General features: G+C 43.7%; 3 protein-coding genes and 1 pseudogene across 3 annotated transcripts in view; 2 read left to right on the top strand and 2 right to left on the bottom strand.

Annotated features, from left to right (window-relative positions):
- Nucleotides 1-8755: 8755 nt before the first annotated feature.
- On the bottom strand, nt 8756-9220 carry LOC116459889 (histone H2B type 1-H). Its single transcript, XM_058432310.1, has one exon. The coding sequence runs from the start codon at nt 9181-9183 to the stop codon at nt 8803-8805; it is 381 nt and encodes a 126-aa protein (XP_058288293.1). The 5' UTR covers nt 9184-9220; the 3' UTR covers nt 8756-8802.
- Nucleotides 9221-10200: 980 nt separating this feature from the next.
- LOC131382113 (histone H3.1) lies at nt 10201-10699 on the top strand. Its single transcript, XM_058432308.1, has one exon. It carries the CDS (start codon nt 10231-10233, stop codon nt 10639-10641), a length of 411 nt encoding a protein of 136 aa, XP_058288291.1. The 5' UTR covers nt 10201-10230; the 3' UTR covers nt 10642-10699.
- A 2855-nt stretch (nt 10700-13554) lies between these two features.
- The window catches only part of LOC116459905 (uncharacterized), a 58690-nt gene continuing 51434 nt past the window's right edge, over nt 13555-20810 (top strand). Inside the window, exon 1 of the mRNA XM_032140666.2 lies at nt 13555-13847. Within this exon, the coding sequence (XP_031996557.2) occupies nt 13555-13847 (293 nt within the window). The remainder of the gene's footprint in view (nt 13848-20810) is intronic.
- The window catches only part of LOC116459911 (uncharacterized), a 36273-nt pseudogene continuing 35569 nt past the window's right edge, over nt 20107-20810 (bottom strand).

The raw sequence follows: 20810 nt of genomic DNA, 5'->3' as shown, positions 1-20810 counted from the left end.
TTCTGCATAATGCCTAAAGTCTTCCAGTTAATACAAATGATGTAACAAATTCCAACCCAGGTAGTGGGTCTCGAAACTCTCCTAATGTTAAGCATATTCCATTGCTGTGCTATAGTTTGTGAAAATAAATAAAATTTGATGTGATGGTGCATTCCTGTAGCCCGTCCTACTCTGGAGGCTGAGGTGGGAGAGTCATTAGAGACATGAGTTGGAGGCTGCAGTAAGCTATGATTGTGCCACTGCACTCCAGGCTGGGTGACAAAATGAGACCTTATCTCCTTAAGAAAAAAAAAAACACAAGAAAACCAGCTGTTGGAATTCCTAAAACACATTAAGCTCGAGAGATGAGATAACTTGAGTTCTCTTTTTTCTTGTTATATACAATGTCATGTCTAGAATTAAGCAACATTAGGCATTAGGGACAAAAGTCTCCTGCCTTCTTTAAGCTGGAGTGCAGCGGCATGATCTCGGCTCACTGCAACCTCTGTCACTTGAGTTCAAGCAATTCCCCTGCCTCAGCCTCCCGAGTAGCTGGGATTACTGGCGCCTGCCACCACACCCGGCTAATTTTTGTATTTTTTAGTAGAGATGGGGTTTCACCATCTTGGCCAGGCTGGTCTTGAACTCCTGACCTCGTGATCCACCCACCTCGGCCTCCCAAAATGCTGGGATTACAGGTATGAGCCACCTTGCGTGGCCCTGGCTTCTTAGTTAATGATCTTTGTTTAACCTCCCCTTTGTTGTCCTGCTTTGCGGGGTCTGTCCCGCAGACACTGGCTGACTGATGATGAAAGGAGTACTCACACACAGGTATGCAGTGTAGCAGCTAGGGGACTGCCTGGCTCAAGTGGCCAAAGTGCAGCCCCGAGAAGCTGGAGCTGCTTGCTTTTACTCAGTGCAGGCAGAATGCCAAAAGCCTGGAGTAAACACAATCTGTGGGTAATTAACATTTATTGTTCCCCTTTCAGGCGACGTCAGTCACATGGATGTTCAAAGGCCGATTCCTGGACAACTTCAAACGAACAAATCTGATCAAGATTTCACCTTCACACCCTTGCACATACTCCTCACCCTCTGCTTCAGGGTTACAAAACAGCTGCCTTTAGCTATTCTTCCCCGAAGTTATGCAGAGCCTTCTGAACTTTCAGAAGGCCTGCTCCTTTCCTTACAGTTTCTCTCACCACTCTGACTGATCTACATCTCCCCCTTTTCTGTTTTTTGCATCAGGTTTTGTTGATTGAAGAATACAGATGTGTGCAGTGACAGGCTTGACAGGTGCAGCAGTTACAGCTTGTGTTCCAGCTTTGCATCCCAGAAGCAGTAGGTAACATAAGACAAGCATGAGTATAATCAGTAATATTCTTTTCCAATCAAAGAGTGACCCCCAGGAGTCGGGGTCTATCCAGGAGAGGTGTTTTTCACATTGTTCTATAGGGCTGTTACTGAGGAACCCCACCAGGCATATGTTTATCCCTCCTACCCAAGCAGTCACATTGTTAGAAGCTGGGAAGGGGTTGTCTGCCCAAGTAACAGGGCGGAAGAAAGGTGGATCTAGAAGATGGGCCTAATAGAATGTAGCAGGTACGAGTTGCAGGCAAAGTGAGAGAATAAGAAAAACCAATACCCTACGAGTGTTACAATGTACAACAGAGGAGAAGCATTATCTGGAGTGAACGGTGTTTGTGTCTGGAGCAGGATTCGCTCAGCTTCCTGAGTTGTCTTCTTCAGCATAATGTCTGGGACCTGTGTCGTCCGAGGAAGCCGCATTGTTCTGGGGCTGCGGGTCCTGCAGGGTCATTTCCTTTATTTTTGGTACCGGGTTGGGTTCCAGCGACGCCATGGTATGGTTTCATGTGTCACGCAGAAATCCAAAGAGGACCTGAAGGGGTGTGAACACAAGCATATCCTCTTCCCCACGTTAACAAATCATTTGGACCTCACCATAGCTTACTATTTACATCTTTCCAAAAATGTAAAGGTTTTGTGTTTTGAAAGGTTTTTGCAAAGTGCTTTTCTATGGCTGATTGAAATTTATAGTTTAAATTTAGGAAGTTAAGGGTAAATAAGTCTAAATTTAAGAAGGTAAGGGTAAATAAGTCTTGTGCTAGTAGTGTTGTAGGGTCCTTACTCATATTCCCCCTTTTTTGTTTTATGGCTTGTGCTTATATAGAAGGGTGTTCTTTTCCTAAGTTACTTTGGTCTTTACTATTGGAGCATTCCCGCTTCATATGACCTGGCTTTCCTCATTGAAAACAATTTGGATTTTTATCCCTTTTTACTTTTGGAGGCTTTAATGCCATAGCCAATATTCTGGCTTTGTGTGTTTCAGTCCCCACCAGCTGACATGCTCCTATGAGTTCCCCTACTGTAGCTGCTTTCCCTCTGACTGCTTGTATTGCTTGCTGGCAATCCACGTTAACATTTTCATAGGCCAATTGCAACAATAAGATATCAGTGGCCTTGGCATGACTAATTTGTCTCTTAATTGCCTGGGTTAACCGATTGATAAATTCAACAAATGGCTCCTGACGCCCTTGTGGAACATTTATAAAAGATCCCTGTTGAACTCCACCTTTGGGAATTTGGTCCCAGGTCCTGTGAGTGCACAAAGACAGTTGTGCATAGGCTTGAGGGAAAAATTTTAATTGTTGTTGTACATTAACATAGGAACCCCTCCCCTGGAGCATAGCAGCTGATATGATCTGTCCTGCCAGTTGATCCTGGTCAGCCTGTTGTACACAGAATTCATTATATTCTGCCCTCTAGAGGAGGTATTGACAGGCCTCTAAAGTTGTTTTAGCTAGCACTGACCAGTCCCATGGAGTCAATATGGTAGTTATCTGCTATGACCTCAATTAATCCTCTTGTGAATGGGCTAGCAGGTCCATTTTCTCTAATGCTTTTACTTATTTCCTTAAAAGTGTTGAAAGTAATAGGCTCATGTACCCAATTGGCCTGTTGATCTTGCATCACGGGACAAGCCAGGAGCTCCCCTTCTAATGCCGCTTGCCTAAGACAGGGTCCCATAACTGTAGTATATTTCTTGTCTTCTTCCCAATTTACTGTGGGAAGGGAATTAGGAAAAACCGCCGTCTCCTCTTTGGTATCTTTACCCGGGTAATGGCGGGGCTGAGGGAGGAGGAGGAGGCAGTAAGGTAGATGATGGTTCTTCCTCCCCTCCTTTTTTAGGCTCTTCTGTGTAGAGCGGGGCCAAAGCAGCCCTAACTAAGGCCCATAACATTAAAGATGTTAGTGGGACCTGTTACCCTTGTACATGATGTTGTTTTAAGATTTCTTCCCAATTGCTCCCAGAGCCCTAGGTCTAGTGTGCCTTCTGGGAACCATGGGTTATGGAATACAACAGTTTGCATTACATTCCTTAATTAAGTCTCCGAAACCAAGGCTCCACTAGCTTTAAGCAGCTATTTCAATACTTTTATATACTGTTGCTGTTGAGCTGATAACTGTTGTCTCATGATGAAACCCTAGCTTGAAAATCCCCTCGAACTTGGAAATCCCCAGCGGGGACCAATTACTTACTGAGCAGTCACTTTACTTTCATTTTTGAGGGTTCAGTCCAGATCCGTTGCAGCGTTCCTCACACGGGGCACCACCTGCCGGATCTGTCCCGCAGACCTTGGCTGACTGATGGATGAAAAGAGTACTCACACACAGCTATGCAGTGTGTAAGAGCAGCTAGGAGACTGCCTGGCTCAAGTGGCCAAAGTGCAGCCCCGAGAAGCTGGAGCTGCTTGCTTTCATTCAGTGCAGGCAGAATGCCGAAAGCCTGGGGCAAACACAATCTGTGGGTAATTAATATTTATTGCTCCCCTTTCAGGGAATGTCACGCACACACGGATGTTCAAAGGTCAATTCCAGGATAACTTCAAACAAGCCTGATCAAGATAATTTCCCCTCGCTCCCTTGCACTTGCTCCTCACCCTCTGCCTCAAGGTTAGAGAACAGTTGCCTTCAGCTATTCTCCCCAGAAGTTGTGCAGAGCCTTGCTAAAAGCTCCTCTAACTTTATAAATGAAATCTGAACTTCCCTGTTTCAGAATGCTATCTCTATTACTTTGGAGTTGTTTTTTCCAGGTATTCCATCCTTATGCTTTGTGCTTGAATAAATTCTTTATATTCTTCAGTGTGCAAGAAGAAGGGCTTAAACAAAAATGAGAAAAATATATTCTGACCCTTTTGGTTATTTTTGTTTGATAAGTTGTTTTCCACATGGGACAATGTTTTCTCCATGGGACAATGTTTCATATCCTAGATTATAAGGACCATGTGTGGTTCACCTTTGTGGTTTGATTCAAGTAATGTGGGCATTTCAGATGTGAAAGGCTTTGAGGAACAAGGCAGAGTACCTTGAAATGAGAAAGCTGAGCTGTTTAAAGCAAAAGGTGGCCAAGTGTGGTGGCTCACACCTGTAATCCCAGCACTTTGGGAGGCTGTGGCGGGAGGATCACCTGAGGTCGGGAGTTCAAGACCATCCTGACCAACATGGAGAAACCCTGTCTCTACTAAAAATACAAAATTAGCCAGGCGTGGTGGTGCATGCCTGTAATCCCAGCTACTCGGGAGGCTGAGGCAGGATAATCACTTTAACCCTGGAGGCGGAGGTTTCAGTAAGCCGACATCATGCCATTGCATTCCAGCCTGGGCAACAAGAATGAAACTCCGTCTCAGAATAAATAAATAAATAAATAAAGCAAGCAAAAGGCAAGGTTGAATCTTATTGGTGAGGGTCAGGGGGAGTCAATGCATAAAGAACATTGACACCAATAGGTATGTCTCCAATGTTGAGTTGAGAAAATCCAGGAAGATAGAGGACAGGACTAAGGCAGGTAGAATTGGAGCTTTACCAGATTGCTGACTAGAATGGGTATTTAAAATAGCATAACCAGACACAGTAGCTCACGCCTGTAATCCTAGCACTTTGGGAGGCCAAGGCAGGTGGATCACTTGAACCCAGGAGTTTGAGACCAGCCTAGGCAACATGGCAAAACACCATCTCTACAAAAAAATATTAAAAAATTTGCTGGGCATGTTGTTGTGTGCCTGCGGTCCTAGCTACTTGGGAGGCTGAGGTGGGATCACCCGAGTCCAGGGATGTCGAAGCCGCAGTAAGCCGTGATCACACCACTGTACTCCAGCCTGGGTGACAGAGTGAGACCGCGTCTCAAAAAACAAAACAGAAAAGCAGAGTGCCATTGGACTTCAAACTCAGCCCAATCTCATTCATGTTAGGGATTGAATCTGACCATGTAGCCCTGACTTCACTTCTCAAGGTGTTTTTCTGATTTCCTAAGCCCTATGCTGATTGCAAACAGCTACATTTGAAGTCAGCACCGTCTGTTCATGTTAAAATGAACATTTGATTCTAGTTAGAGATGCATTGTTTTCTTATCTTCCTAACTGAAGCAATTCTTGACATTGTTTACTTTTTTTTTTTTTTTTTTTTTGAAACAGGGTCTCTTACTCTGTCACCTGGGCTGGAATGCAGTGGTGCAATCTTGGCTCACTGCAACCTCCACCTCCCAGGTTCAAGTGATTCTCCTGCCTCAGCTTCCTGAGCAGCTGGGATAACTGGCGCAGGCCTTCATGCCCAGCTAATTTTTTTATTTTTAGTAGAGATGGGGTTTCACCATCTTGGCCAAGGCTGGTCTCGAAGTCCTGACAGGTGATCCGCCTGCCTCGGCCTCCCATAGTGCTGGGATTACAGGCGTGAGCCACTGCACAGGCCTTCCCTTCCTTCAGGATTAAATGTAAATATGACAGCTGGAGCTGGAAACAGGGATATATTCAAAAAGACAAAATTACAATGTCATGCGGAAAACTAATTTAATGCAAAGATAGCCTCCAAATACACTACCAGGGAGGCCGTTCCAGAGGCTATGAATAGAAAGTCTCATAGCCCAATGTAAGTTTCCTGAGCTCCATGGATTATTTAATTTTATTGAATCAATTTAAAACATATAGCAAGAAACAAGCGGAAAGAGCTTTGGCAAGTGAACACTTTTCAGATAGGTTGCAAATGACAGTCTCACTACCTGAATCCTTGGTTATGCATGTCATGTGTGTGAGGTTTCTCTCTCCCCCTTGCATATTTTCCCCACTGAGAGGGTGATTTCGAGAAACAGAGTTCATTATAAGCAAAGGAGTCAGCAGATGCAAATTATGTGGAGCCAACACATGCTTGCTCTATTGGTATACAGCCACTTATATTGCTCAATAGCGGCATACTGACCAGCCATGCCTTTTATATGCATGCTGTCTGTAGAGGGGCCAATGAAGCCAGCCAAAATGGGTGTTAACAGTGGGCGGTCAATTTATGACCCCATAAATATTGAGTACTTTATAAATATATGGTGTCTCACAAATATCCAGCAGTTTTGGGTTCTTTCATCTCTGTCTCTGAGTAGTGCACACACAAGCCCTGCTGACTTTCTCTGTGTCTAACACGTCTCACAGGCTACTCATCTATGATTGATTATGAATATAGGTTTTGAATTTTGTCTACATCTCAGACTTCTTGTATAGGTAATACTTAACACTTCTTATGAATTTCGTCTGTCCCATTTGTTAGGTTGTTCCTCCATGGGAGAATTCAATAGCAGAATGTATTTGAGAGAATTTCAAATAATAAGAAACACATTATATATAGAGGACAAACACACATTTTATGTCTATATGATATATGTACAGAGAGAGAGAGAAATTTTTTTTTTCTTTTCTGAGACGGAGTCTCGCTCTGTCGCCCAGGCTGGAGTGCAGTGGCACGATCTTGGCTCACTGCAACCTCCGACTCCGGGGTTCACGTCATTCTCCTGCCTCAGCCTCCCGAGTAGCTGGGACTACAGGTGCCTGCCACCACCACGCCCAGCTAATTTTTTGTATTTTTAGTAGAGACAAGGTTTCACTGTGTTAGCCGGGATGGTCTCAATCTCCTGACCTCGTGATCCACCCGCCTCGGCCTCCCAAAGTGCTGGGATTACAGGCGTGAGCCACCGCACCCGGCCGTGAGGGGGAATTTCTAAGGATATTAATTCCCATGTCTGAGCTCTATTAGCTTTGTGTGAGGGAAAAGTAGACTTATTTTTATTAACGAGTAACTATTTTAAGTTGTTACTTCCAGAGGTATCAGATACTAACACAGGTGGACATTAAAAAAACTTTTATTAAAAAATTATTTGCATAAATATAAAATATTTGCTGTCTTATAGTATTACTTTCTATATTTCAGTGAGGTTGTACATTTTAGTAAAGCACTTCTATGAAATCCTTGTAAACCACTGATGAGACATGGCCAGATGAGAATATAAACGGGTAGCCCCTATTTTTAACCATAGTTCCATCAATACAGACTTAAACTCTGTACTCTCTCCCTTCCTGTCATGGCTCTCTTGTGCTCTCCCCACCCCTCCTCCCTGTCCACTAGGGAGGAGGCAAGAATGTCTACTTTTGAATTCCATGCTGCTGGCTCCTCTTCTTCTGCCATCTCTTTTGCTCCACCCTCCCTCCAGAACTGCCTCCAGGAACTTGCAAGTTTTCAAGATGATGTTAATTCACCTTTTGGCAATTTAAATTCAGTCCCATCAAAAGCCAGTTAAAAGAAAAACGTGACCTTCAGACTTTCTTTAGTTTGTGAGTTTATTGTATAAATATCCACTTTAGATTTCAATCCAGGTAAAGGACAGGGATAGTTTCTGTCTTTCTCACTGCTCTTTACTAAGTATTTTCTGTAATTTAATAGATTCTCAATAAATGAATAAAGTACTAGTCCAACCACCAGATACTTTGAGGAAAAACTGAACATACATCTCAGATCTAGGCTCTTAAAATACTCTTCCCTTACCTCCTGCTACCCCCACATTTTATGATCCAAGAGAAATGCCCATGAGGGTGGAGGAATGTAGGGATTTCAGTCTATATTACCCTACCATTACAATCGGTAATCTTGGTATTTAAAAAACCCACGGCAGAAGTTGTATACATAGTTTCGGTGATTCCTGTTAGCCTTTTCAAGTTAAGACTACCAGAGCCTGGCCTTTTTGCTGACTGCCAACCAACATTACCTAAAAACAAAGACACATAGTTGCCAGGCCCTTTACTACTTATATTCTCTGCTCTTCTTTGTCTTACAAATCTGGTTTTTCAAAGACAGCTAAAACTCCTCATATTACTTGCCGAATAACTTAAGGTTTATTCCATGGCATTTTTTCATTTCCATAAAGTTTGTCTCTCAATCCTTATCTATTAAGAAATTTAAATTTTTCTCAGGTATTTGGTAAACTACAACATCCCAGCTGACATTAACTTCCACGAGACTCCTACAAAGACCACATTATGCTATCAAGAGTGGGTTATTGTAGGCACTAAATGTACTTTCAACTCATTTTGAATACTCAGACTTACCAGCTCTAGAATGGTGGACACGTTGCTCCAAATTGATTGCATTGTAAGTTGCAAACTTATTTTTTGGTTCCTAAATAAGAATGCCCACTTTTCCTGCTGTGTCAAATTATCTACTCAGTAATACAAGGCAAGGCCGAGGTGGGAAAACTTGCTTGAGTTTAAGACCAGCCTGGACAATGTAGTTATACACCACCTTTATAAAGACAAATAAGCTCTAAAAGCTTAGTGTTTGTCGAAAGCACAGAATAAACTGGTGATGTAGGAAAATTTTACCTGTATTGGCGACACTTCTCCCATAGAATACAGCAGCACCCAGCATTAAAACTCTCAATTGAAATCATTAAGTGGCTCTGAAAAGAGCCTTTGGGTTTGAACATGCGTCCATTTACTTGGAGCTGGTGTACTTGGTGACGGCCTTAGTGCCCTCGGACACGGCGTGCTTGGCCAGTTCCCCAGGCAGCAGCAGACGCACGGCCGTCTGGATCTCCCTGGAGGTGATGGTCGAACGCTTGTTGTAATGCGCCAGGCGGGAAGCCTCGCCGGCGATGCGCTCGAAGATATCGTTGACAAAGGAATTCATGATCCCCATGGCTTTGGAGGAGATGCCGGTGTCGGGGTGGACCTGTTTCAGAACCTTGTAAACGTAAACGGAGTAGCTCTCTTTGCGGCTGCGTTTACGCTTCTTGCCATCCTTCTTCTGCGCCTTGGTCACCGCCTTCTTGGAGCCCTTCTTCGGAGCGGGAGCGGACTTAGCTGGATCAGGCATTGCAACAAGATAAACGAATAAGAATACACCCAAAAGTGGACGCTCAGCAGCACAGCTGGCCGTTTTTGTAGGTCTTTTATGCAAATAGGTGCTTAATCATTCTCAATCCCTGATTGGACCAAATCAGCCAATAAAAAAGTTAAATTCAAGTCTACTTTTTGATTGGATATTTATGCGAAAGCTACCCTAAATCTTTTTCTACACCACCCGGGGGAAAAAACGTAGTTTTTTCATTCAAAACATTAGAAAAATTAATACCTTGCCAGTAACATCTAGCTATAAGTTCTGTCTCCTTAGGTGCGAATTTAAACAGAAACAAAGACGGATATTATGTTTCTGATTTCCTACCAAATTGCAGCTTCCGGATTTAAAATTATCTATGAATAGCTAATTCTAAAATGGAAATTAGCTAAAGATTTACGTGTTTCCAGAATTATACCATTGGCTTTCTTTTATAATCTGATCAAGGTCGTCAGCATTCTTACATAAAAATGTAAGCTTTTTCAGTAATCAAAGGAGGAACACATCTCAAGAGCCATGGGATTTTAATATCCCCTAGGAACGGAGTGTCTGGAAGTGAAACCAGTGTTTGTTGAAAGGTTCAGAATATATGAAATAGGGTACTTATATTAAAAATAAAATATTTCTTCAAAGTAAGAATTTTTTAAAAAGTATAATGGAGAAATTGATCTGGACCAATCACTTTCAAACGCGGAGTTTTTGAAATCTCTCCGGAACTGCAGAACGTTCATTTCCGTCTGTCAAACATAATCCCAAACAAACTGATTAAAATAAAATCAATGAAGGTACGTAATACAGGTAGGCACATAAAACATAATAAAATGTAAGGAACAGGGAAAAAAAAGCATTTAGATAGGTTAAGATTTTCTAAAATGAGACCTAGTAGCTGATCACAAGTCCTATCACACTACATAATTCAGGGCGCGAAATTGGAAGATTCGGACCAATCAGAAGGACTTTGCCTTTATAAATAGGAGTAGGAACAACTGTTTGTTCAGTTGTGACGGTTGCTTGAAACCCATTCCCATGGCCCGCACGAAGCAAACAGCTCGTAAGTCCACTGGCGGCAAAGCGCCGCGCAAGCAGCTGGCCACTAAGGCGGCTCGCAAGAGCGCGCCAGCCACCGGTGGCGTAAAGAAGCCCCACCGCTACCGGCCTGGTACTGTCGCTCTCCGTGAAATCCGCCGCTATCAAAAATCGACTGAACTACTGATTCGCAAGCTGCCATTCCAGCGTCTGGTACGTGAGATCGCGCAGGACTTCAAGACCGACCTGCGCTTCCAGAGCTCGGCGGTGATGGCGCTGCAGGAGGCCTGCGAGGCCTACCTGGTGGGACTCTTTGAGGACACCAACCTGTGCGCCATCCACGCCAAGCGAGTGACTATCATGCCCAAGGACATCCAGCTCGCTCGCCGCATTCGCGGAGAGAGGGCATAAGTTATACTGAGGGTGTGTGCCAACTGAAACCAAAGGCTCTTTTCAGAGCCACCAACAATTTCAGTTGAAAGCGCCGCAGCACTAGGGAGTAACGTCTCCTAAAACAAGGAGGGTGGAGGGTTAGGGGATGGGGGCAGGGCCGGTGGCTTTTCTAAACTATGCTTTTGTCTCTTGGCCACTGTCTTCAAAATGGCCGGGAGCGGCGGCTCACGCCTGTAATTCCAGCACTGTGGGAGCCTGAGGCGGGCGGATTACTTATACGAAGGTCAGGAATTCGAGACTAGTCTGGCTAACATGGTGAAACCCCGTCTTCACTAAAAGTACAAAACCAAAAAACAAAAATACGGGCGTGGTGGCGCCCTCATGCAGTCCCAGCTATATCGAGGGCTAAGGCAGGAGAATCGCTTGAACCCGGGAGGCAGCGGTTGCACTAAGCCGAGATCGCGCCACTCCACTCCGCCATGGGTGACAGCGAAACCCTGTCTCAAAACAACAAAAAAAGAAAATGGTTGTGTGCTGAGGCAAAACCAAAACTACAGGGACAAAGGAAACAACTTGTTGACAAAAGTGTACGAAAGCTTTATTTGTGACAGTATGGGGAGTTAAATCACATTTTTTTTGGCTTTCCCTGAGAGTTCATTTGAGACATCAACAGGAGAAACGGATACAAGTTAATATAATACAAATTTTACGTGGCATGGGAGCCTTCCAATTAAAACCCCGAGGTGCAGGTGGAGCAGTACACTATGCTCAGGGAAAACTGGATTCAAGGAAATATTATTGCAACTTTTTTTTTTTTTTTTTTGAGACGGAGTTTCACTCTTGTCACCCAGGATGGAGTGCAGTGGCGCAATGCGGGATCCCGGCTCACTGCGACCTCCGCCTCCCGGGTTCAAGCGATTCTCCGGCCTCAGCCTCCCAAGTAGCTGGGATCACAGGCGTGTGCCACCACGCCCGGCTAATTTTGTAGTTTTAGTGGAGACGGGGGTTTCACCATGTTGCCTATGGTTGGTCTGGAACTCCTGACCTCAGGTGATCTGACCGCCTCGGCCTCCCAAAGTGCTGGGATTACAGGCGTAATCCACCGTGCCCAACGCAAATTCTTGTTATTCTACTTATTTAATCAGCCTGGCCAACATGGAGAAACCCTGTCTCTACTATAAATAAAAAAAATTAGCCGGACGTGGTAGCGGGCAATTGTAATCCCAGCGACTAGGGAGGCTGAGGCAGAAGAATCACTTGAACCTGGGAGGTGGAAGTCGCAGTGAGCCGAGATCGTGTCACTGCACGCCAGCCTGGGCTACAGAGTGAGACCCCGCCTCAAAAAAAAAAAAAAAAAAAAAAAAAATCTAGTTATTTCAAAATAATGTAGAAATAGGCTGTGATGGGATTGCTACTTTTATTGCTTGGAATTCCATGGTTTATCAAGTTTGTTTGTTTGTTTTCCCCACAAATAGTTGTTTGCACTCTTGGCTTTTTGTTGTGGTGACGTGCTCATTAGGCCATAATTCATTTATGCAGTTACATGATTTTTTAGATATTGCTGACCCTGCTTCAAAAACCCATGATCTTTAGGACTGTGTGTTTGGTGTATTGTAACTGCACAATAAAAAATCCACTGTTATTTTGAACATTCTATTTTAGAGACATCATTTATTTCCACTTAAATGCTCTCGTTTAACTAGCTCAGCAAGTATTTTGTAATGTAAAAAGTTAGTGGTGCTTATGTCTTTATTTTGGCTTGTGTGCAAATTCCCCTTTTCTCCTATTAACATTTATGACAGCTTTCCCTGAGTTTCCTGTTGTATCAACCCCAGAAGACAGTCACCCCCTGTACCTTCTGTCCTCCATATGAGAAGAACAGGGCATGGAGCCTCTGGCAATTTACATTATCTTTTTTCTGGTCAATTCTTCATTGCTTAACTGTATAGTGCTTAATATAAGTGAGAGCGCACTGAATGTATCGGTGTTGCAAAGGCAATGTTTTAAAATCCTTCGGTGTGCTTTACCTCTGTATTATTATTTTGTCTATTAAAAAAAGTCTGTGGCAATAAGAATTCGTTTATCAACTGGCCGGTGAGGTGGCTCACGCCTGTAATCCCAGCATTTTGGGAGGCCAAGGCGGGCGGATCACCTGAGGGCAGGAGTTGGAGACCAGCCTGGACAACGTGAAATCCGGTCTCTACTAAAATACAAAAATGAACCGGGAGTGGTGGCACATACCTGTAATTCCAGCTGCTTGGGAGGCCGAGGTAGGAGAATAGCTTGAACCCGGAAGGTGGAGGTTGCAGTGGGCAGAGATTGCGCCATTGCACTCCAGCCTGGGCAACAAGAGCCAAACTCCATATTAAAAAAAAAAACATTTACTAACTATATGCCAGTGTTTTGCTTAAAGTAACTCAATTATTAACAAGTATTTACCCTTTTTACAGATAGGGCCATTGAAACTCAGATTAACACGTCGAATGTCGGTGAGAGAGCAGCCACTCCCAGATTCGAAACCAAAAACCAGGCTACTTCTCTTTAGCTGGGCGGCTTGGCAATAGGATTAGGAATTCTTTTATGTCTTTGAATTTGGGCTTGTTTCAGCTTCAGCATGGTAAATGCTCTAACACACGCGGAAGGAGTAAATCTTTAAACACATACAGACATCAAAAATCGAGATACTTTCCTCTAGGTACATGTTTGACACTTTCGTTTAGAGATCCTTATTCTCTAAATGCCAGCAAATCTCCCTACTACAAGAGAATTTCTTGTGTCTTGGTATTACTAGAAGTAGATGGGCGGGTACTGAATATGTTTTCCTGCCTTTCCTAGTCTTTCAGTTTTCAAAAAGGCCTACTCCACCATTATAGAAAAGGCTGCGGAAAGCGAGTAATCGTTTTGTTTAGAGGTAGTTCTCACGTGTTTATCATGTCTGGTCGGGGCAAGGGCGGAAAAGGCCTTGGGAAAGGCGGTGCCAAGCGCCATCGCAAGGTACTGAGCGATAATATTCAGGGCATTACCAAGCCCACTATCCGGCGCTTGGCCTGGCATGGCGGTGTCAAGCGCATCTCGGGCCTCATTTATGAGGAGACCTGCGGGGTGTTCAAGGTGTTCCTGGAAAATGTGATCTGGGACGCCGTGACCAACATGGAGCACTCCAAGCGCAAGACGGTCACCGCCATGGCCGTGGTCTACGTGCTCAAACGCCAGGGACGAACCCTGTAAGGCTTTGGCAGTTAAGTGAGGCCAGGCCTTTCCTTGTAATATCGTTAATGGCCCTTTTCAGGGCCACGTACGTTTTCTCCTGAAGGGCTCACGTTTAACATTGTGGAAACTTACCTAACGCACTCAGCAATATTGTGTGTTTTACTGCTGTAGGTGCCCAAAAGCTGTAAGTGTATAATGCTGTAAAGTATAAATTTACGCCAAGGCTGACATACAACATGGAATACAACAAGGTGGTAAATTAATCATGTGTTTAGAGATTAGAAATCTGGTGGGCTGGCTGAGGACATCAATGGCTACATTGTCATTTAAAAGCTCTCAAAATGTGGTTATGGTAGTGTGTTTTTCTCCTTACTGTTAGGATTATCCTCCGTAATTAAAATTGTAGTTTTAGTGCCAAGATAACCCGACTTTTACATTCTGCTTAATAAGCAATTTCAATAACCAGAGAATACGCAATAATTAGCACAAACTTGCCAGATGCCATTCTGACAAATGTGTCTGCAGTGGAGGGACTGGCCCCCTTGCTAGTTCAATGATCTAATTTAGCAGCACTAAAAGAAGTTTACCTGTTTCGTGCCTTTGCTTGTGATCCATCATAAACATAGAAACACCTTGATAAAAGTGTAACTGCAATAATTCGTGTCTCAATTTGCTGTTTACGAAAGTATAGAGGTCAAAGAGCCAATTAAACATCTCAAGAGGGGGAAAAAACCTTCCAGAATGTGGAACATTTGGGACAATTGCTTTGTTCAAAGAGCCACCGACAAAAATTGGAGGACTTTAAGTTTGAAGGAGATTAGAGTAACATAGCAACTAAATGTATTAATTGCAGTCTGTCTCTAAAGTTTTGAAGGGCATTTTGGAGATAATCAAGGAAACTTGAACATGAACTGGATAACAGGTCATTTTAGTAAGTTTTTAAAGAAAGGTTTGATATATTGAGATTACATGGAATTTCCCTTATTGTTAGGGGTTAGATACTGAAGTATGTAGGTGTAAATTCTCATGAGTCTGTCACTTACTTTCAGATGGTGGTAAAATCCAAATTAAACAGAATCTAGGTAGTGGATGACTGATAAACCCATCTTTTATTATGTTTTATTCTGAATATTTTTATAATAAAAATTTGGGAAAAATTAACAGATAATAAACTGTTACAAACTCTGGTGCCATCATGGGAGAGGTCTCTGAACAGGTGAGTGTAAAAGACCTGTCTGCAGAGAGAGGATGGAAGTAGCAGGACACTGAGCCGCATGACACTTGTCATAAGCAGGTACATTTATTCCTCTTGCTCTCACTCTGATCAGCTGTTAGCCAGAGGGGAGGGACATGGAAACAGGGCATTTCAGGTAATTTGGGAGAGGGTAGGTCTCCACTAGTGTGAAGACACAAGGGGCAATAAGTAGTTTGATGCCATGGAGACTGGGAATACATATATGACCAAAGATGCAGGCCTGGCAGTTGCCTGATTGAGGAGGGCCTCCTCTTGCAAATCGAGAAACTGAGAATTAACCTTATATTGTTGGAAGCATGTTAACGAGGTGTGACACGGAGAAACTTGCATTTAAGTTACATCAATTCTTTTGGATATTGTGGCCATAAACTTTGTGCTGTGTAGTGAAAATATTGGGTTCCGCTAAGGTCAAGACAGGAAACAAGTAGCCTACTCACATGGGATAATTGGAGGAGGGTTTCTTAAAGAAATTATTTGCAAACTGAGGGCAGGATACAGAAAACTGAAAAAGTAGTGCTTCCATCCAGGTCTAGTAAGGATCACTTATAACTCTGAAGGGGCATGGGAAGCAATTGCTATAGCTGCAGAGAGAGGGATCCCTGGCCTGGAGAGATGCTGCTAGCAGCCAGTGAAACGGAAACTGGGGAATAAATACCTCATCTCATTTTCCTCCTTTCCTCCCGTCTCCTGTGTGGGGTTTCCACTGGCTGAATCCTACCAGAAGGTGGAGGTCGGGGTAGCATATTGGTCAGAACCATACAGTTAGTCTCCCAAAGCCCAGGGCTTGGAGGAGAAAGTGGAAATAAGTCTAGAGGTCCAACTGGAAGACACTTTATGAGGAAATGCCACCACTTCCATGTTTCATAAAATAAATGTCGTGAACAGTTCTGTGTTTGTATTATATGTGTTTTTTTTTTTGTTTTTTTTTTTGGCCAATCCTTTGCCTTGCCACTGGAAACAGCTTGTAGAGACGGTGTCAAAGTTTAAATTTTCTGTAGACCACACAGGATCTACAGACTCTTATATAAGAAAAACTTACTCTATATACTTAATTCCACAGAATTAAATATTTACTTTCTCAGTCTATGAGTTTTTAACTTACAATGGTGTATGTTTGATTTATATTACTTTGCTTTCATAGGGGAAAATGAAACTTGACACAATAATCATTGTGTTTAACAACAACAAACACATGAAGCAGAACACAACAAAACTTTTTAAAAATAGATTTTAATGCAAGAGTCAATCTAGAATTTAAAAACCCTTTCTAGGATACACATTTTCTCATTGTTATTTATTTTTTCTGTCAAAGCCAAGCTTTTTACCTTTCAGGGTTTCTCCACTCTATTCTGTCAAACAACATTCCTGCAATTGCCATAATTTTCTATGCCCCTATAAAGTATGACATAGTGTTTAAACAGTGGATTGTAGCCAAAATGACTGGCTTAAATATCACTGCTCTTGTGTGAAGTCACACATAGATTGGGAGGCAGGCCAAGGATGTTCTGGGCCAGAGGACATGCAAGTGAAAAATCTCAAGGTGAGAAAAGCTTTATGTGTTTCAGGAAACAAAGGGAAACCAGTGTGGCCCCTTCCTCTGTTTCCAAAGTGCATCACAATCCATTACCCTTATCACTTCTCTGACTCTGACCCTCCTGGCTTCTACTTATAAGGATCCTTGTGATTACAATGGCACCACTCAGGTAATCCAGAATCATCCAATCTCAAAAGCCTTAATTTAATAACATTGGAAAGTTACTTTTACCATTTAAGGAAACATATTCGCAGCTTTTGGGATTAAGATGCGTGTGTCTGGGGGGGAGGCATTATTGTCTACCAGAAGTATAGTTAAGGCATAAAACCTTTTAATAGTGTTGTAAAACGACTCCGAATTCCTAAAATACACAAAACTCCATTAGAAAATCGTTAAAACCCTTTTTGTTTGAAACTCTAAATTCTTAGTTGCTAGCTGACTGGTAATCGCACATTAACTGTGATGTTTAAAGGGATATTGAATAGATAATAGCATTCTTGGGAGGGTTATAGAACCATGCCTGATGACACTTCCAGGGACAAACTCCAAAGCTGTGCTGCAGAACTAGTCAGGTGCTGGTGTGTCACACCTGTTACTTCTGAATCAGAACTTGACTCACCTGTAACCTATGGCTGCTGCTACTGCCAAAAGTTGGCCCATCTGACATCTGTCACAGCAGAAACAGAAGCTTTAGGCCGTCTCTTCTCTCCTGGGTCCCATTTCTGAAGAGAAGTCTTTTAAACCTGTGACTCATTGGTGAAGCCTAGGTTACATATCTGCATTCCAGCTGCAAATGAGGCTGAGTATTGAAGTTCTGAAACCCAGGGAAGTGAGGCAATGTCCTAACCTGAGAATTTGACAAATTTATCCATGAAATAAATGGACCAGTATTTTTTGAACCTTTTCTCCTTCAAATTCCAAAGTAAAACCAAAAGTACATCTATTTGAAACTAAAATTTTATGACAGAATATTTTTATTTTTTATTTTTTTTTTTGAGACGGAGTCTCGCTCTGTCACCCAGGCTGGAGTGCAGTGGCGCAATCTCGGCTCACTGCAAGCTCTGCCTCCCGGGTTCACGCCGTTCTCCTGCCTCAGCCTCTCCGAGTAGCTGGGACTACAGGCGCCCGCCACCACGTCCGGCTAATTTTTTGTATTTTTTAGTAGAGACGGGGTTTCACCGTGGTCTCGATCTCCTGACCTCGTGATCCGCCCACCTCGGCCTCCCAAAGTGCTGGGATTACAAGCGTGAGCCACCGCGCCCGGCCGACACAATATTTTTACTTACTAGATGGGATATTTTGATAATTTCTAGTTGTTATATTGGATTCTATTAATGTTTTATATGCTGGTTGGGACCCACTAAATTATTTTCATTACCCATGAATGGATCTCGATCTGTATTTTAAAAAGTCTGTAATATAAATTGTTGGCAGCCATGAATATTGACATTTGTGTAAAGGTGAATAGAGAAGATGGTTCTGTGGGAGTAGAGATATTGCTTAATTAAAGGGGAATGATTTTTATAACGATATATTGGTGATGGCCCAGATAGCTTAATTTCATTGATTCCTTCAGTCATTGCACAAACATTTATGAACTGAATACTACGTCCTGAGGATACTAAATTAAAGACATTGTTCAAGGCCTGAAAATATCTTGGGAAGAGGGCAAGAATTACTGCCAACTATTTAAGTGTGCAGTAGCTTTTAAGTCATATAGGGAATTCTGAAGTAGGGCTAGGGACATGTGTAGAGTGTGCTTCGTGAATTGTAAGGAAACCCCAGATACTGATTTTGCCCATAGGAATCAGGTAAAGGCCTCCTGAAGAGGAAACCCCAAGTTGAAGAATATTTGTGGAACAGTGTATGTAATGAATTACCATTGACAAAAAAAGAACAGATGAGAAGCCACTTCTTTGGTGTGGTGAAAAAATGAAAACGTTAGGAGGCAGGATCACAGGTGATAACCGGGTAGGTTGACAAAGCACAAGGAGAAACACTTTAGGTTATAAATTGCCAGTACTTGAGAAATAAAGCAGTAAGATTGTCAATGACCTGAAATCACAGTAAGTGCCCCAACAAAGAATTCACTGGGTAAGACAAAAACTTGGGCTTTTTTTTTTTCTTTTTGAGACGGAGCCTTGCTCTGTGCCCCAGACCTGGAGTGCAGTGGCACGACCTTGGCTCACTGCAACCTCAGTCTCTCGAGTTCAAGCGATTCTCCTGCCTCAGCCTCCCGAGTAGCTGGGACTACAGGCGCGTGCCAGCACGTCTACGTCTAATTTTTGTATTTTTAGTAGAGACGGGGTTTTGCAGCGCTAGCCAGGCTAGTCTCGAACTCGCTGAGCTCAAGTGATCCACCCGCCTCGGCCTCCCAAAGTGCTGGAATTACAGATGGGATTACAGACATGAGCCACCGAGCCCAGCCAAACTTGACTTTTTTTTTTTTGAGACATGGTCTCTGTCGCCCAGGCAGGGGTGGAGTGGCACCATCTCAGCTCACTGAAATCTCCACCTCCCGTGCTCAAGCGATTCTCCTGCCTCAGCCCTTGCAGATTAGCTGCGACGGCAGGCGTCCGCCACAACGCCGGGCTAACTTTCCTATTTAACATTTTTAGTAGGGACAGAGTTTCACCATTTTGGTTGCCCAGGCTAGTCTCGAACTCCTGAGCTCTGGTAATCCGCCCGCCGTGGTCTCCCAAGGTGCTGTGATTGCAGGCCTGAGGCACCGCGCCCGGACATAAGTAGTGGATTAAGTTTACCAGTAACTGGTCTGTCCATAGCCGCCCTAAGATCATTCACATTCTATGGCTAATAAATAACACTAAGGCCGGGCACGGTGGCTCACGCCTGTAATCCCTGCGCTTTGGGAGGCCAAGAAGTGCGGATAACCTGAGGTCAGCAGTTCGAGACCAGCATGACCAACAAAGAAAAACCCCGTCTGTACTAAAAATACAAAATTAGTCGGGCGTGGTGGCACATAGCTGTAATCCCAGTTACTCGGGAGGCTGAGGCAGGAGACTCTTAAAATCGGGAGGGGGTGGTTGCGGTGAGCCGAGATTGCGCCACTGCACTCCAGCCTGGACAAGAGCACTCCGTCTCAAAAAATAAAAATGTAATGCTAGTGTAGTTAAGTCCCATCCACCTAACATAGGAGTAGTTAAATTTTAGAAACCTGGGAATAAGACACATCACATACGTCAGAAAAGGCTGCTGGTATTCCTAAACCATTTCCATCCTTTTCCGTGGCTTGCGATCGAAATACCTCAACAAGTTTCTAGTATTGTTTCGCCTTCCCTTTGTCCTTAGCACATCCACCATCTTGGGAGGATCGCTAAAAACGGCTCGGTTTAACTCAGCTAGAATCCCGTTTACAAAACGAAACCCAAATCATCATCAGTTACAGCCCTTCGTGTGACGAAGGAGGTGGCCCTGAAAAGGGCCTTTTATGGATGAGCTATTAAATAAAAATCCGGGGTGAGGCTCAGCCACCAAAGCCGTACAGAGTGCGACCCTGGCGCTTGAGCGCGTAGACCACATCCATGGCAGTGACTGTCTTACGCTTGGCGTGCTCCGTGTAGGTTACAGCGTCCCGGATCACATTCTCTAGAAACACCTTAAGAACACCGCGGGTCTCCTCATAAATGAGGCCCGAGATGCGTTTCACGCCGCCGCGTCGGGCCAAGCGACGGATGGCGGGCTTTGTGATGCCCTGGATGTTATCACGCAGCACTTTGCGATGGCGCTTAGCGCCTCCCTTCCCCAAACCTTTACCACCTTTGCCTCTACCAGACATGATCGGAGACAAACAGCAACTTTTAACCTCCGCAACTTTGCTACTCACTGAAGCCTCTTACATATCAATTATGCGGACCTTTTTGGAGACTGAATTGGAGGGGCGGGAACGAAACCTCTGTCTCCGCCTTTTCCGTAACTTACTGGGCGTCCCCTACACTATTGCCTTGGGAAGGAAAGGGGGCGGTGAGGGTAGGGGAAATGCAAGTTGATTTGACTCCTTCCTGTTTCCTTGTTTGGGTCTTGAGTGTAGATTTTTTTGTCGTCTAGTCCAGTGCCTGTGGGCTCTCGAAGAACTGATAATGTCTGTCTCCTAAAAGCCTTATTATTTGCAAAAAGGAGGCACTAACGCTACACTTGTCTACCGAATGGAAAGACAAGAGAATAAAATTA

Source organism: Hylobates moloch, unplaced genomic scaffold (genome assembly GCF_009828535.3).
Source record: "Hylobates moloch isolate HMO894 unplaced genomic scaffold, HMol_V3 SCAFFOLD_20, whole genome shotgun sequence".
Lineage (NCBI taxonomy): Eukaryota > Metazoa > Chordata > Mammalia > Primates > Hylobatidae > Hylobates > Hylobates moloch.
This window is presented reverse-complemented; position numbering and strand designations above follow the sequence as displayed.

Coding starts and splice junctions, on each gene's coding strand:
- LOC116459889 (XM_058432310.1), bottom strand. CDS start 9,183: ATGCCTGATCCAGCTAAGTCCGCTCCCGCTCCGAAGAAGGGCTCCAAG.
- LOC131382113 (XM_058432308.1), top strand. CDS start 10,231: ATGGCCCGCACGAAGCAAACAGCTCGTAAGTCCACTGGCGGCAAAGCG.